Raw genomic sequence first — 16,073 nt, forward strand, 5'->3', positions numbered from 1 at the left:
TTGCTGTCAGTTTTTGGTTTGTATATGAAAATGCATCACTGCCTAGATGAAAACCCACTCCAGATTTCCCTGCCAAGTGAATGATGGTGTTTGTTGCTGCATCACAGCTTATCTGCAGCATGTCAGAGTCAAGTTTTGTGCTCACTCCCTGCCCTTTGCTTCCTTTCTAGGGCTCCACCTATTATAGGATATTTGCCCTTTGAGGTTCTGGGAACGTCAGGGTATGATTACTACCACGCAGACGACCTGGAGCTTCTTGCTAGGTGCCATGAACACTGTAAGTTGCCCTGCCTCTGCAACGTGTCTCTGATCTCCTTTGTCACTTGTGCAAAACCTTTTCCTGTCATTGCAAAAGGCTTCTTCTTCAGGAACATGTGGGATCTCTCCCTGTCCATGTCAGGCTGTCACAGCTGACACTTACCTGGGAGGTTGGAATCTGCAGAATTCCCTCAGATCAGGAGCTGTTAGTGCAGGTTTTCTGAATTAGCAGATACCTTGTTTGAGCACAGGCTGTCTCAGAGTGAAATGAGATTAGAAGTTGGGAGTCAGAGCTATCCCCCCTCTGCCCTGTGAGTTTTGTTGATTTGTCACAGTTCATGGTCTTGCCATCCCCCTGGGCTCTGGAGTTAACCAGGAGGCTCAGCTCACCAAAACACCTTTTGAGAGCATCATTTGGATCACCTCCCTGTGCAATTAGGTGCTGTGAACCTCGCTTACTCATTAGCAAAATGCTTCTGGAGGTTCAGAATTATTTTACATAAAAGCACTGAACACAGTTTCCCTGTGGGTGAAGATGGCTCATGTTTGGTCAACCTGAAAGGAAAACAACAAAGCAGAAGAGTCAAGTTCAGGCTAATGTGTGAACACCAGAGGAGGTCCATGAAGAAATATTACTTACAGGTTTTTTGTGGGGGACACTGTCTCTCTGCTATCTCCACTTGAGAGGAGAGTGTTTTGTTCAAAGGAAACAAGGGCACCCCAGAGAGGGGAGCAAGCAGGAAGCTGTAATTGCTCTGAGATGCAGAGCAGCACGAGGCTGGGACCAAGGAACTCCACCAAGAAGCCGCACAGCCCACTGGAGAAAAGCTGCAAACCACCCCCATCTCTACCACAGACCCTCTGAGGGGTCCAGAAGAGAATGGGGAATAATACATGTCTGCATGTCAGGTTTCCCTCCTCCCCTTCCCTGCTGGCTGCCCTGCCCTGCCCAGGTTGCCTGGCTGAGCACAGAGAGGAAGCTGTGACAGGGGGACACAAAGTTATGTCAAATGCAGCAAAAGTGAATATTAACAGAGTATTTTAACTGCTCTCAAGTACAATACTTCTTAATGTTGTTTGCTTAAAAGACAATTCAGATACAAATGAGATCCGTTTGGTGCATGTGCAGTTTGGTATAGACACAAATTGTACTGAGAGTGGGTCAGATTGTTCAGCAGAGAATCAATTTGATTATTTAAATTTTACATCTCTATCATCCAGGCATTTCTCTTACCTATTAGAAGAATATTTTCACAACACACCTGTAGGAAAGGATTTTTTTGTTTTAGTGCACAGGGAAACAAAGTAAAGTGCTGGCAAAGTGACTTAGAGAAGTGCTTCAGGACATGTGTGCCAGGACCAGGAACTGTGGGATCCCCAGCATGTCATGTTAGCCAGAAAATCTCTGCTAAGTGCTTCATCTAAAGCCCATCACTGTTAATGGGCTCGATAAAGAAATCAGTCCTTATATTTTAACAAAATAGAAGTGTGCAGGTGAGTAAAAAACCACTTGGGTTAGTTTGGCTTGCTAGGTTCCTGTTTGTCACATTGACACTTTGGGCAGACATCTTGCCTACTGTCGAGTGAAATGCGTTTGTTTAAACCATGTTTGTATTTTACTTTGCATTAATTGTGGGTACTTAAGTGAGCATGTTTCAGTTTGTACTCCCAGCAGTCTGGAACAATTAGTGTGGTTATTTAATGTGGTTCTCCTCACTATTCTCCAGTTGTATTACAGCACCTGCGATTTTTCTGGACATAGCCTGATAATACATACCAGGTTGGAGTAGGCCAGGTCTTAGGAGAAAACTCTCAACTAAAATCCACTATCTTGTTTTGTGCCATTATTAGGATTCTTACTTCACATTTTCAGTCTTTGAAATGCATTCTCATGTACTTATGAAAGGCAAATAATTTGTTCAATTAATGTTATTCATGATTATTTCAGGGAACTCATAAGTTATAAGAAAGTTACATAGTTATACCAGTTATAAGAGAAATCTCAAAATAGCAAAGGGCACTCCTGAAAGTCAGCAGGAATGACCCCAGACAAAAGCTGAGTACCTGGTTATGTATCATCTGTCTTGCTTATAAAGCTCAGGAACCATTTTAGCACTGCCCCAGTCTGGAAGAGGGGTGTGGGACCTTTGCACCATAAAATTCCTGTTTGCTATAAATTGTTTTCTCTTTCTGTTCAACAGTGATGCAGTTTGGAAAAGGCAAATCCTGTTACTATAGGTTCTTGACCAAAGGGCAGCAGTGGATATGGCTGCAGACTCACTACTACATCACCTACCACCAGTGGAACTCCAAGCCTGAGTTCATTGTTTGCACTCATCTGGTAGTTAGGTAAGCACCATTATGTGAAATTGTGTTCTATTTACTTTTTTTTTTTACTTTTCTTTTTTACTTTTTTTTTTTAGCAACTGAGGCAAAAGCCTGGAAACCAGCTTTGGCCAAATCTATTGGTGTGCTCCATTCCCCTTTTGTCCCTAGTGATGACATGGCCATAGAAAGAATTAAAGCTGTTGGGAATCAGACATATCTTTCTGGGCATGAATGAGATCATATAACTCCTGCAAAACCTTTTGATCAGAGCTTTAAATATTTATGACTTGAAGTTAGCTGGTGGCTTGCTGGCCTTATTCCTCACCCAAATCCAGCCCTGGATCCCCCCCTAGTGGGAAGCTGCTGGTGCTGAGCTCCAGCCCGTGCTGGAAGGCAGCACATGTGTAGGATGTTCTGTGAATGCACCTTCTGGAGGGGAATCTGCTGGATTACCACCACCATCTCAAAAAAGACTATGTGAAGAGTAAGAATATATTTTCTGAAGGGCTTTAAAAAGTAGTGACACACTGGTTTGCTCTATTAACTTGAATAAACTTATTGCTCACTGTATTTTTGTAGTGTCAAGAATCAACTTTTTTTACTAGTCCCCCTCTTTTCCTGTCAAACATCTGGAAAAGCAAACAGTAGTAAATGTGAAATATATGGGTGTGTTGCAGTGAGCCAGAGGAGGCCATGAAGATGCTCAGAGGGCTGGAGCACCTCTCCTGTTAGGACAGGAAGAGAGAGCTGGGGTTGTTCAGCCTGGAGAGGAAAAGGCTCCAGATAAAGAGGCTCCTTAGAGCCTCTTCCAGTGCCTAAGGGAGCTCCAAGAGAGCTGGAGAAGGAATTATGGAATTGTAGACAAGGGGGAATGGCTTCAAACTCTCAGAGATAGGTTTAGATCAGATCTTAGGTAGAAATCCTTCCCTGTGGGAATGGTGAGGCACTGGAAGCCCAGAGAAGCTGTGGCTGCCCCATCCCTGGAAGCGTTCAAGGCCAGGTTGACTGGGGCCCTGAACAGCCTGGACTAGTGGGAGGTGCTCTGCCCACAGTTGAGGGCTTGGAACCAGATAATCTTTTAGGCCCCTTTCAACCCAAATTCTATTGATTCTGATTCTGTGATCTGTGGTATAAACTACATATAAAATGCTAACATAAGCAAATGTTACACAGAGAGATTACTTCTCAGTAGTCTTACTTCTGCCATCCTTCAGGGGATTCAGCTTCACTTTAAGGGCTGAATTTATTGTGCATGAACTTGTTTCTTCTTTCTGCTTCCAGTGCCTCTTAAACCTAATGATGTAGTCCTAAATAGGTTTTGAAATTCAATTCTGTCTCAGATAGTTAAGGCTTAAAATATGTTACTGAAGCACACAAGTTAAAATGTTCTTTCAGGAAAATTCATTACCACAATGATATAAGTGAGGTCGGTTCAGCAGCTTCTCTTGCCTCCCACAAAGGTTGCAGCTCATTAATATTTCATCACCCTAAAGTCTGGCACCTCTCAGTGCCCACGATGCATGAGCACTCAGAGAGTCTTTGAAACATCCTCTCCAATTTATCCCAGTGGTGAATCATGGGGCATTTGTTACTGTAAATATTTCATTATTTCAGAGGAAAAAAAGTAAGGAAAGAAAATATACAGTTCCAGAGGCACCTGAGGCACCTTGTAGGGGTTCCTGCACTTCACATTGCACTTGTGTAGCTGCCTGTTTGTATTTGGAGCTTCCACTGGAGTGCAGGATGTTAACTCTGATGCATGCACAGTTCTGTGCACCCTCAGAAGGAGGGACCTGCCCAAGGCACTGTCATAGGGATCACTGAACTACCATACAAAAAAAAGGATGCTTGTTCATCATCATCAGGTTAGAAAATGAATGTACACTTGTTGTGGTAGGATACATGCACAGAAGCTGTAAAATAATTTTTTGTCATTTTTGGGGGGGTTTGTTTTTTGGTTTTTTTGGTTTTTTATTTTTGGTTTTGTTTTAGTTACGCAGAGGTTCGGGCTGAGAGAAGACGAGATCTTGGCCTCGAAGAGTCATCAATTGAACTGGCATCCTCTTCTCTAAAGGTACCACGTTCCTTCACAGCTGAGTGAGGAGATGTTTAAACCAAACTGAGTCATAGCTTACCAGTCTGAGGGAAATATCTGTTCCTCTCCATTTTCTTTGCTCCCATCTCATTCCAAGCCTTGAACTGGGTCATGATTTAGGCAGGCCCTAAGAAGCTTTCTGGTGCGTGGCTCCAAATTGTCCATGTTGGTTTAGGACAGGCCGGATGAGCTTTGAACCACCTGATCTAGTGACATGGCAGGGGGATTGGAACTAGATGATCTGTAACACCAAGCATTCTCTGATTCCACAATAGCTGTGAATTCAGCAGTTGCATTCTCTGTTCTGGTCCCTGTAATCTTTCTGAGACCAGGACACAAACCTCAGCTCAGAAGCAGAGAAGCAGAGCTGGAGCTGGAGGCCAGATTGCTGTACCTGTCACCCTTAGCAAGGCACAGAGGATCCAAGGGTAGGGCAGTACCACAGGGTACCTGTATTGCTTGTGCCAGCTCATCACTGATACTCAGATGAAGATGGGAAGGCAAGGGAAAACACCTACCTAGATTTCAGTTCAGTTGCTGGATCACATCGAGCGATTGTGACCTATAACTTCCATGAGCAATAATTTCCATGGCTTGAGTCAGGGTCATTTTAACTACTTTCAAGTTTCTCCTCTTGGTAGTTTACCAATAAGACCAGCAATCAAAGTCATTTCAAGTGGGCTATTGTGTGGCTGTCATTCCATCAGCCTCATTGCCTTTCAGACATTATTTTATGGGGCCTCAGGCTGTTCCCCTCTGCTGCCCAGAACAGATTGCTGGAGCCACTGCTGCCCAGGGAGCAATGAGTGGGATTGCAGCTCTCAGCACTGCCCAGTGCCTGTCCTCCTCAGGAGACATTTGCTGTAGGTCCCCTTGGGGCTCTAACTGGTCCCTGTCCCTTTCCAGTTGTCTCTCTCCATCTCTTTCATGGATAAAACCATTCCCCAGGTAGCACCTCCTGCCACCACCCCCAGTGCACCACAGCCAGCCAGCTGTGACATCCCTGAAGAGATCAGTCAGAAAGAGGCTGCCAATAGCAATTTCGCGTTGCCCACAGCTCTGTGGGCAGGGTTGAAGGAGCTGGCACAGCAGAGTTCGGGCCATGGGCAGCAATGACAATGAGGAGCAATCCTCCAGTGCTGCTGGCTGCCATCGGGTGGGTGCCCAGGGCCGGAGGGAGGTTCCTTAGTGCCCGCAGGCTTTGGGGTGAGCGCAGCGGGGCAGGGGAGCAGGGTTTGCTGATGTGCACGCCCAGGTGCTGGGTTTGTCTGCAGACAAGGGCTCCAGGAGGCAGAGGTCCCTTCCAGGGCCGTTCCCTGCTGCTGAGGGTCTCACCGTTGTGCTTCGCTCCCGCAGAGCCACAGCAGCTACCTGGAGGTGGGGCAGTGCGGCAGCAGCCAGGACGCCAGCCGGGAGGGAGTGTCGCTGTCCTCGCACAGCTCCCGGCGCTCCTCGCACACCACCCTGTCCGACTCCACCTGTACGTGCCGGGGCAGCCCCGCTGGGGGGATGGAGGGAGGAGCAGCCTCCCAAATGCTGGGGTTGGGCTGGGAGGGATGGTGGCGGTGGGAGGGGGATGCTCAGCGCTGGGAGTGACACAGCGAGTCATGGCAGGTCACAGAGCAGCAACAGAGCCACAGCCACCTGCCCTGCCACCTCCTCCCTCTAACCCACCCCCTGTGTGAGAGCCATTTCCCCGGGCTTGTCGCCAGCTGAGGGTCACGGCTGTTGCTGTGCTTCTGGGGACGAGAGGGGACTCGCTGGCTTGATTGAACCAAGCTCACTGACCAAAGTTTCATGCTGGGAATAATATAATTTTACTGTGGGGTCTCTCATGTGAAATCCCTGCAGAAGGAGCACAGAAGGATGCTTGCCTTGCTGGCAGCTTCATCCCAGCTCCCAACAGTGCCCTCCTTGCCCTGGGCGAGGCTGCAAGATGACTGCAGTGCTCTGTGTGGGGCGATGGGGAGGAAACTCAGGGGACTTTTCTTGCTGTGGGGAGAGGGATCTCATCCGGATACACCGTGGAGGGCACGCTGAATAGGGGGTTAGCATCAGGTGGGGAGCCAGAGGGACCACAGAGGGGCAGGTTGAGGACCCACTTTGGCGCTGTTTGGGTCAGTGCCCATCTGCACAGGGGGATCTCGGGCTCAGCCGGTGCCCAGGCAGGCCGTGCTGTGTCTCAGTGAGCGTCTCTCCCGCAGCCACATCGTCCATGCGGCGCACGGACACCAGCACCCCCACGCGGCCCGGGGCTCCGGGGGACAAGGCGGCGCTGCGGCTGGCGGCGCCCGGCGGCGCCCAGGTCAGTGCTGAGCCCGCTGGGGCTGCGGGAAATGGGCACAGCCAGCACTGATCCCACCCTCAGAGAGGCTGCATGCCACACTCTGGGTGTTCCTGGGGAGCGCCACTGGCTGGCACAGCCATGGAGAGACACCAGAGGCTCCTCTGCTGCCTTCTTTCAGCATTTGGTTTGCTCCTCCAGGCTAAATGCCTTTTCACACCACCAGCCCTCCTCTCTTGGGGTTTATACACATGAGGTGGCCTTTATCCAAAAAGGGTGCTGACACCAAGGACTTGAAATTATCAGGGGCATGCAGGAACCTAAATTCTCCTTTCAGACTTATCCTTGGCCAATTCCCTGCACTTGCTCATCCCTGGTATGAGCTGTTCAAGCACCAGCTCTGCACTAGAGGTCCTATGGGCCTACAGTAAGGCGCAGTTTTCATTTCCAGGCCATAGCCACTCCTCAGCCCCTCTGTCAGCACCCCATGGCTCAGCTGGCAGTGCCCTCCCAGCACCCTGTGATGGTATGTGCTTCGCTTTTGGTCAGTGCCCTGCTGTGTCCTGTCAGCAGGGCAGCCCAGGTGCCTTTGGTTCACTGCCCTCACGTCCTTGCTGGCTCATCCCAGAGTGGGGACAAGGTTTCTGTGCCCTTTCTGTTGCTGAGATTTGCCTGCAACAACCTTATGGCAACCACTTGTTTCAGAGAGCAGAGAGAGCAGGTGGGACACCCAAGGAAATAGCATAGGAGAAGGTTTACACTTGTAGAAAGTGTTGTGGGCTGCTGAAGGCTTCTCCCTAAATCTCTAGCAGCTACCTACAGGCTGATACAATGCTGAAGAAGGGATGTCATGGAAGGTTTGAGTTAGGCCAGGTGTCATGGTTTGAGCCTGGCACAGAGCCAGTGCCCCCATGAAAATGCCTCACCCTGGTGTCTGCTGTGAGATGTGACTAGGAATAAGCAAAACAGGCTCTAACTTAAACATAAAGACCACTTTATTACTTAAACTACAGGAAAAATAGGGAGAGACTATAAAGAAAAGAAAAAAAAAATTGAAAACTTTACAAAACTACTTTTCCTCCTCCCCACTCTCTGACTTTCTCAATCCAATATATTCTCTCAAAAAATACCAACTGCCCAGCCCGGCACGACACTTTAGTATACTCAAACTGCAGTTCATGAAGAGGAAAAGGAGTCCTTCTTGTTCCATAGGCTTCTGGAAACACACTGAAAACTTCGGATGCTTCTTTGTCACTTCGGCACCGCCCGGAAAGTCTATTTGCCGCTTGTGACATGTTCCTTCTATGCTCAGTGCTCTCACCACCGAGACATGGCCAGAGCTGCTTTTAGGGTGGTCTTTCAAGGATGCCTTGTCTCACTCTAAAAAGGCACAGTCTCTGCTTTTGGGACAACTGTCCCCCCCATATTTTTCTAACCCCCTGGGGCCGGGGGGTCCTCACAAATGAACCCTCCTGGTTTTGAGGCACTGCCTCCCCCTAAATGCAGTCTGTGTCACAGGAACAACTGAGTCCATGGCTACAAGAAAAAGTCCAGCCAAAAGGCCACTCCAAATCATCTCTCCCCATCCAATCATCTCCACAATCTCCGGGCCAAAGTCCTTATCTCATCTCATCTCTCATCTCCCTTCTTATTCAGCTTCGAGGAGGATTAGCATTTTTGCAAGGCCCCAGTCATGAAAAGAAGGGGTTAAAACTTTCAGTCTCTGTCTGTCCAGGACGATGATACTCCCACACGTGCTGCTGCTGCGGCCGGCCGGGCTCCCTCCCCCCTTCTCCTCCTGGCTGGCTGCCATCACATTCGGCGCCGCCGGCTCTCTCTCTCCGGGGGGGGGAGCCGGCTGCCCGAGGGCTCGATGTCTCTTGGGGCTCCGCCACCCTTCCATCCTTGGAGCCCCCCCCCGAAGCCCCCTCAACCCCATCTCTGTCCAGGCCCCGGGCCTACCACTACCGCATGGCCGGCCCCTCCCCCGCCCAGCAGCAACAGGCTGGGCGGGAGAGAGAGATCTGAACTCCTCGCCCGACGATGTCCAAAAGAGGAAGTGCCAGGGCAGTGCCCTGCTTTTAACCCCTGTGTATTCTCGGAGGTGTGTCCAAACCCCACTGGCTACACCAGGTGTCAGTATGAAACCCAAAACCTTCATTGGTTTGACCACAGCTTCCCAGAATTCCCACTTCTTCCTGGTCAAACCATGACACCAGGTAAAGAAAAGAAAACAAAAACCCCAAGAAAAATTAGTCATAAACCACAATGACAAGGTCTGTCCTTACAGGGCTTTGATATCAGTGAGGTAATTGTTCAGACTATAAAACAGAGATTGAAAATGGCCACTGTAGGTGTGAAGGATGGATCCCCAGGTGGATTGCAGCCCATCTTGGGCCTGGCATCTGCCAAATATCATTATCAGCACAACTGAATGCTCAGCCAGGAGGTGTGCAAGGGTTTGGATGCAGTGTCTGCCCCAAAACACAGCTGGGCCCAAACCAGCCCTGAGGGGACAGGAGAGTCCCATGTATAGACACTTCCTCCATGCAGAAATTATAGAGACCAACCCCTGCAGGGAGGCACTGTAAGCCAGATGTGCTGGTGGTCTGGAACTGCAGTGGCACTTTGGTTAAATATGCGATTGCCAGTTTTTGTCAGCATCGTATTTTTTATGGCAAAAGCTGAAAAGCAGTCATTTTTCTGAATCCAGCATTGCAATGGATGTGAGTAGCAGAGCTGGTCCTACCATGTGGTCCCTTTTCTCTGTTCTCTGCAGCCAGTGTACCATTTCCCCACGCAGCTGGGGATGATGCACCAGCTGAAAGAGCAGCTGGAGGAGAGGACTCGCATCCTGCAGGCTGACATCAAAACACAGCAAGAGGAGCTCCATGTCATCAAGGAGCAGCTCCAGCTCGTGCAGGACTCCAACCTGCAGGTACCTGCTGCCCCTGGTGCCCCCAAACTCACCAAACATTTGCTTTTCCTTCAAGCACACAGAGCAGTAACAAAATTGTCTGTGGCAAAATCTTTTGGGAATGAACTCTTGACAAATTGGTAACTTGGTTTTGGATGTGGGAGTGGTGTTTCCCAAGAGATGAGTGATGTCAATATCTGGCTGAGTATTGAATCAGTAATTTCTATGATTTAGAAAAAGGCAATCCCAAATTAATCCAAAGTCTCCCATGCATAAAAAAGCTTGGTGGTTCCATGTCTGGTTAGTGCTGCTGTATCCCACTGCCACTCCTGCAGAACACAGCAAGCACAACGGAGCTGGAACATTCCTGGCTCTGAATAAATACTTGACACAAGCTAACATTTGATTTTCTGTTACTCATTTTGCCCCTGGATTTAGAGACAGTGCCGCTGCTGCAGTGCTGTTCCTGCCAGGCAGCACAGCCAGCAGCTCCTGTGCCTCTCTCCCCGCAGATGCTGATGCAGCAGCCGATCCCCGTCATCCTGAACGCGGCCGTGCAGCAGCCCGGCCCCCGGCGGCCCCAGGGCACGCCCCGGCACAGCACGGCCAAGAAGGCCCAGCAGCCAGCCCTGCCCGGGACAAAGCAGCACTGCAGCCCCCAGCTGCTGTCACCGCAGCCATTCCTCAGGGACCCCTGTGGCACTGCCCCCCAGGTCACCGCCTGCTCCATCTCCTCATCATCCCTTCTCCAGCTGCTGAATGCTTGTCTGCCGTGGTCCCGTGGTCCCTGCCATGGTGCATCCCCTCTGTGCTGGCTGCACTGAGGAGTTTGTGTCAGGAGTCACTTGTGAACACTTGTGAACAGGTGTCTCCTGACACAAATGTCATTCAACTGTAATAAAAACCAGATAGTCACAAAGCATTTAAACCCCAGAGAGTTCTGGAGCTCTCCTGGTGCCCGGGGAGGATGTGAATGGGAGGTCTGGGCTCTCATCAACACCATGCTTGTTATTCATGGCCAGTGAGAGTTGTGGTTTCATAGCACAGGAGTAGGTATCATTTTAAAAGATTACTTTTGCTCTGCCTGAGGAGTCTTGGAAGGCAGCATTGAAAAAACAATTTTGTCACCACTAGACCTAAATCCACTATTAAGATGGGAAAAACTTGAGTTGTTCAAAAACAAAAAAGCCAACACTGCTGCTTTAAAGGACCCACGAGATACTTTCCTTGGAGACTTCAGACTTCCCCTCTTAAGCTGTTCTCTTCCTCCTCAAGCCTTGTGCCCTTACCCTTGTACTCTAATTTCTCAAAAGACTGTCTGGGGATGCCAGGGACAATAAATGCTAAGGGGTTGGTGGTCTTGAATAGATATACTGTTCCTACTACAGTTCAGGGACAGTATCCTATTGTTCCTTCTCCTTTTCCCACCTGCCCACTGTGAGTGGTTATTTTATCCTTCCATTAGGGAGCTTTAAAACTTACATGGGTACCTCTGTCTTCATTCCAGGTACAGCAGCAGAAGCAGCAGCACCCCATGAGAGGAAGCCAAGGCCAGCAAACGTGTGTGCCAGGGCAGGGCAGCATCCCAGTGCCCTTCTACAACAGCCCCATGGTGTTCTCCCAGGCTCACCCCATCGCCGTGGCTGCACAGGTGCCCGCTGACAGCACTGAGAGGCAAACACCAGCTGAGTACAGCCAGGACAGGAGCCTCAGGTACCAGAGCCCTGCTGGACCTTCCTGGGGCAGGGACAGGAACAGCAGCGAGGGGGGCAGGCGTGGCTGGGCTCAGGGCTTGGGGTGCCACAGCCAGAGTGAGGATGTTCCCTCTGTGGGGTGAGCCCAGTGTGCAGGCAGGCAGGGTGCTGTGCACATCCTGCTGTGTCATCAGGGGCCTTAAATCCTCTTCTCACCATATTTCCATAAATTATTGTAACCCTACCTCTGCCAATTTAAAGTCAGTCCCTCATGCCCTTGCCAAAAGTCCCTCTCCCGTTCTCTTTTAGCCCCTTTAGGTGCTGGAAGGTGCTATAAGATGTCCCTGGAGCCTTCTCCAGTCTCAACAATCCCAATCTTCTCAGCAAGTACTCACAGGAGAAGTGTGAGGTGATAAGAAGCATCCTATTTCATTAGTTTGTTTTCTAGGTAGTGGTTTCATGGAGGTAGTGGTTTCTAGCCTGCTTTCAAGGAGCATTTTCAAGGAGTTGTTTCTAGAGACTGACAGGACCGTGGACCCTGGACCTCTCCCTTCCCTGACCATCCTCTGTTTTCCTTCCACCCCAGGATGCTGCTGGATCAGTCCATCCAAGCCATGATGCCCACAGCCAACAGCAGCTGCCAGCCCGTGCAGAGCAGTGCCAGCAGGCAGCAAGGAAAGTGAGTCTCTGTGGCCCCTGTTTTCCTGCAGTGCCTTAGCAGGACCCTTTATGGCATTGAAAAAGACATGAAGAAACTTGTACCTGGTCATGCAAACACAAACAGCCTCAGTCTGAAGTGAAACAAAAGTTTAGCCCGTTAGGAAAAAATGAGAATATTTTTTAATTACGAAGAACTTTATGATAAATGAAGTGCATTTAAAATTAACTATTTTCTGGCCTTTGCAAAGCATAAAATGCTTGACCAAGACATAGAAAAAAATGTACAACCTTAAAAACCTTAATTTTCAGTCTGTGCTTTGTGGGCAGAAGAGAATCAGGGACCAGGGGCTGCAAGGTTTGATCAGCCTTGCTCCAGGCAGGTTCTGCAGCAGCTGGGCCCCCCAGTGCCCGTTCTGAGGGAGGGTCTGGGTGTGTGTTCTCATGCCTGGTTTCCCCCTGTGGCAGGTTTGTTGCAGAGCAGCAGAGCCTGGCTCCCCCAGCAGCACAGCCGGCCACCTGCAGCCCCGCCCGGCCTGCGGCCCCGCCGCCCATCTTCTCCCCGTCCCTCCTTGTCCCACACTCCAGCTTCACCTCTCACCAGCCCAGCACACCCCTGCACCTGCACCAGTGGCCACAGCAGCAGGTTCAGCAGCACCGCCTCTACCTTCAGGTACTGGAGCAGGAGCAGCTTCCTGAGGGATGGGTTGGGGTTTTTGAAAGCAGTGGGGCTTATCTGGCTCATCCAGCCTGGTCAGGGCCCTTGCACATCCTCTATTCCCATTGTATCTCCACACAGCCAGGTGCTCAGCCTTTCCAGGCTGACTCTGCACCTCCTCAGGGCCATATTATCACACAGTGCACAGAAGAAATACCCAGTTTTTCAAACATAGCTTTTCATGCAGAGGAGCTCTGGTGGGAAGCTTGCTGTAGTCATGAAAAATGATAAGAGAGAAGGTCTTTGGGAAACACACCTCCTGCTGTTACATCTCATCAGAGCAAGATTTTTATCAGCTGCCATCACAGTTTTCTTTTAAAGAAGGGGTATTTCACAACACGCATCTCTGGACTAGGTGATTTTGGCTTTTTAGCACACAGTTTACATCAGTACATGCTGAACTAGTGACACCACCAAGGAGAGGCGTTGTTGGAACTAATAATTCATCAGTAACACACTCTCCAAGCCTTGCCTGGATGGCAGAGGTTAAGTTACAGTCCTCCAGGCAAAGGTAGAAAAGAAAGCAAGAGGAGGAGGTTCAGCTGAAAGCAGCCACACAGCAGGACTGGATTTAAAGTGAGAAATGAATTGCTGAATTCAGGAGCCAGGAGCTGTCCCTGCTTTGGGTGAGTCCTCATGGGCTGCATTGCTGTCCTGAGGACCAGCAGTGTGCACAGCAGAATGATGATGCTGGAACAGATAAACAGCTCCAGGGCCACAGTAAAGCAGAGTTTGATGACACAGTGCCTTTAACAGGGGTGAAACAGCAGGTCCAGGTCTTTGAGGTACCAGCCATGGGTGGGTATATGGTTACCCTAGGACCTCTTCCTTGGTTGTCTGAAGATCTTTCCGGTGAAAGATTAAAGTTGCACATCCTGCAGATTGTACCTCCAAGTAGCTTCTGGAGATGTCCATTCCTGCTGGGCTCCCCAGGGGCCTGTTAGGACAGATGGGTCTGAGCTCTCCAGGCATTGTTGGTTTTGCTGACAGCAGCAGCATCCTGAGGGGCACAGCTCGCACCCTCAGGTTCAGGACTTGGGGCACACTCTGGGGCATGAGTCTCAGCATCAGCAGGAGGGACAGCTGGGTGCTGGGGCAGGTCTGACTGCTCAGGTTTGTGTCTCCCAACAGATGCAGGGTCCCGAGCTGGTGCCTGGGGCTCCGACGCAGCGCATTTTCCAGCCGCCCCACGCCCCGCAGCAGAACCCCCTGAGCTACTTCCTGCACCCCCAGCAGCAGAGCCACCACACACAGGGCCAGCCCTGCAACCTGCCTGACCTGCCCGAGATGCAGCTGCCCTGAGGTCACTTGTGGGGACAAGGAGCACACGGCGCAGCCGCCGCGCCCGGCGCGCACGAGAGCACGGAGCTGTCAGAGCACGGCACCGGAGAGGTCGGGCTCATGGGGAGGTGTGCCTGCAGGGATGGATGGTCTCTGACAGGAGTGCATGGCTGCAGGGGCCTGCTTTGGGGGGATTGCCATGCAGCCAGATGCATGGGATGTATTCCATGATGCTGTTCCAGCAGCAGGGTGTGCCCTGGCCCAGCACCATGGTGCCACTGGGAGTGGTGCCTATTGCTGCAGGGACAGCAGGTATCGGCATCAGGCCGTCATGGAGCTTGGTTTGCAATGGAAAACAACCTTTTTCCATTCAGGACTTCAATGCTGAAAGTCACTGTGAATTTAAGCCCAGCATTTGGAGCACATAGACTGTACCAGTCCACAGGACACCATTGGATTTCTGTGTACATAACTCGTTTTGCTGTAGTAGGTCCATTGTGAATTCTTTTTCCTTTTTCTATACCTCAGTCCCGCAGGTTTTTTTTCCAGGAGTTTGGATAATGCTGCTAATTTACATAACACCACTTTTGCCTGAATTTCTTACTGTTGTTATACCAGCTCACATCGCAGCTAGTTCAATATTTGTCGTGTTTTATTTTTGGTTAACAAGTGAAGATAAATTTGTATGGTTTTTACTCCCTGTAGCCAAATATTTTTCAGGTTACAGACAAAGAATCTTTACTCCTTTTTTTTTGTTGTTGTTTCAAGTGATGTAGTTGTAAATGTTTCTATTCGTAAAAACAAACAAACAAACATGCATAGAACAGCATATGACAGCAAACTTTGTGGTTTTGCTAGGTCATATTTCAATTTGGCAAACCCAAAATGTATAATCACAACACACGATGTTACAAGCCCATAGGGTCAGCAATAAATTGTATTTTTGTAAATTGTCACTTTTTAACTGTAAGTTTATATTTATGAATTGAAAAGCCAGTTTATTCCTCAGTGGGTGTATAGTTAAGTGTCCCTACTGTTTGTGTCTTTCCAAAGGAAAACTTTAAAAGTACATTTTTGGAGTGTTAGTAGCTGAGTACTAACTTTGGGCATTGTTAGAGCCCAAATGTAGATGGGTTTGGCCATTACTATAAACTTTGCAAGGCAGTGAAGGCAGTGGTTAGTTAGGATCAGGGAGCAGAGGACCATTAGGACCAGAGCAGTAAAGCTCTAGCTGGCAGACAGAGCAAGGCTTAGAGAGGAGTTAGTTCCTGATGTTTAGTTCCTAATGTCTGTTGAAACCAAGTGAAGAGTGCTTGGTTTTGCCTTTTTTTTTTTTTTTTTTTTTTTTAATATGGTGTTTGGGGTTTTTTTTTTTGTTTCCTTCTTTTCCTTCTGCACGCCTGTTTCTGGGCCCTTGCAGCACTGCAGCAGCTGGTGTTCCTGGTGTTCCTGGCAGGGCAGCTTTTGGCACAAGCAGCTGCCAGTAGCCCTGTGTTTCAGAAAGGGGCACAGCAGGGCTCCCCAGCCCCCAGGGGCTGTTCCCAGCAGCTCCTCCTGGGCAGGAGATGGGGTTTTGCTGTGCCACATTGCCTGGGGCAGTGGCAGTGGCAGGACAGGCTGCTGGAGCTGGGGTCAGCCAGGTGCTTTCAGGGACTGGTGCAGGGCCCTGAGGTGCTTTGGTGTTTGGCCAGGGCAGAGGTGGATTTGTGAAAAAGCTGTGCCAACCCCTGGCTATTCATGGGCAAAAGCAGCTGCATGGTTGGCTTTGACTGGGACACTGAATGCATAGCTCCCAGACACGATGGATCCTGGGTTCAGAGCAGCATAAAGACGTTTTTCCC

The 16,073-nt window shown here is 49.7% G+C and overlaps 1 protein-coding gene across 7 annotated transcripts in view; it reads left to right on the top strand.

The window, feature by feature from the left end:
- The window catches only part of PASD1 (PAS domain containing repressor 1), a 55,688-nt gene extending 40,088 nt beyond the window's left edge, over nt 1-15,600 (top strand). For 4 of the 7 annotated variants that reach the window (XM_064713284.1, XM_064713283.1, XM_064713285.1 and 1 more), the window contains 11 exons: nt 171-277; nt 2,460-2,607; nt 4,579-4,660; nt 6,038-6,161; nt 6,886-6,986; nt 9,745-9,903; nt 10,395-10,595; nt 11,390-11,595; nt 12,163-12,255; nt 12,702-12,906; nt 14,083-15,599. In XM_064713284.1, the coding sequence (XP_064569354.1) occupies nt 171-277; nt 2,460-2,607; nt 4,579-4,660; nt 6,038-6,161; nt 6,886-6,986; nt 9,745-9,903; nt 10,395-10,595; nt 11,390-11,595; nt 12,163-12,255; nt 12,702-12,906; nt 14,083-14,253 (1,597 nt within the window). In that variant the 3' untranslated portion in view covers nt 14,254-15,599. Of the gene's footprint in view, nt 1-170; nt 278-2,459; nt 2,608-4,578; nt 4,661-6,037; nt 6,162-6,885; nt 6,987-9,744; nt 9,904-10,394; nt 10,596-11,389; nt 11,596-12,162; nt 12,256-12,701; nt 12,907-14,082 lie in introns of all 7 variants that reach the window. The other 3 variants (XM_064713286.1, XM_064713289.1, XM_064713287.1) reach the window with 3 other exon arrangements.
- Nucleotides 15,601-16,073: the final 473 nt, after the last annotated feature.

The sequence above is a fragment of the Zonotrichia leucophrys genome, chromosome 4A, assembly GCF_028769735.1.
Source record: "Zonotrichia leucophrys gambelii isolate GWCS_2022_RI chromosome 4A, RI_Zleu_2.0, whole genome shotgun sequence".
Lineage (NCBI taxonomy): Eukaryota > Metazoa > Chordata > Aves > Passeriformes > Passerellidae > Zonotrichia > Zonotrichia leucophrys.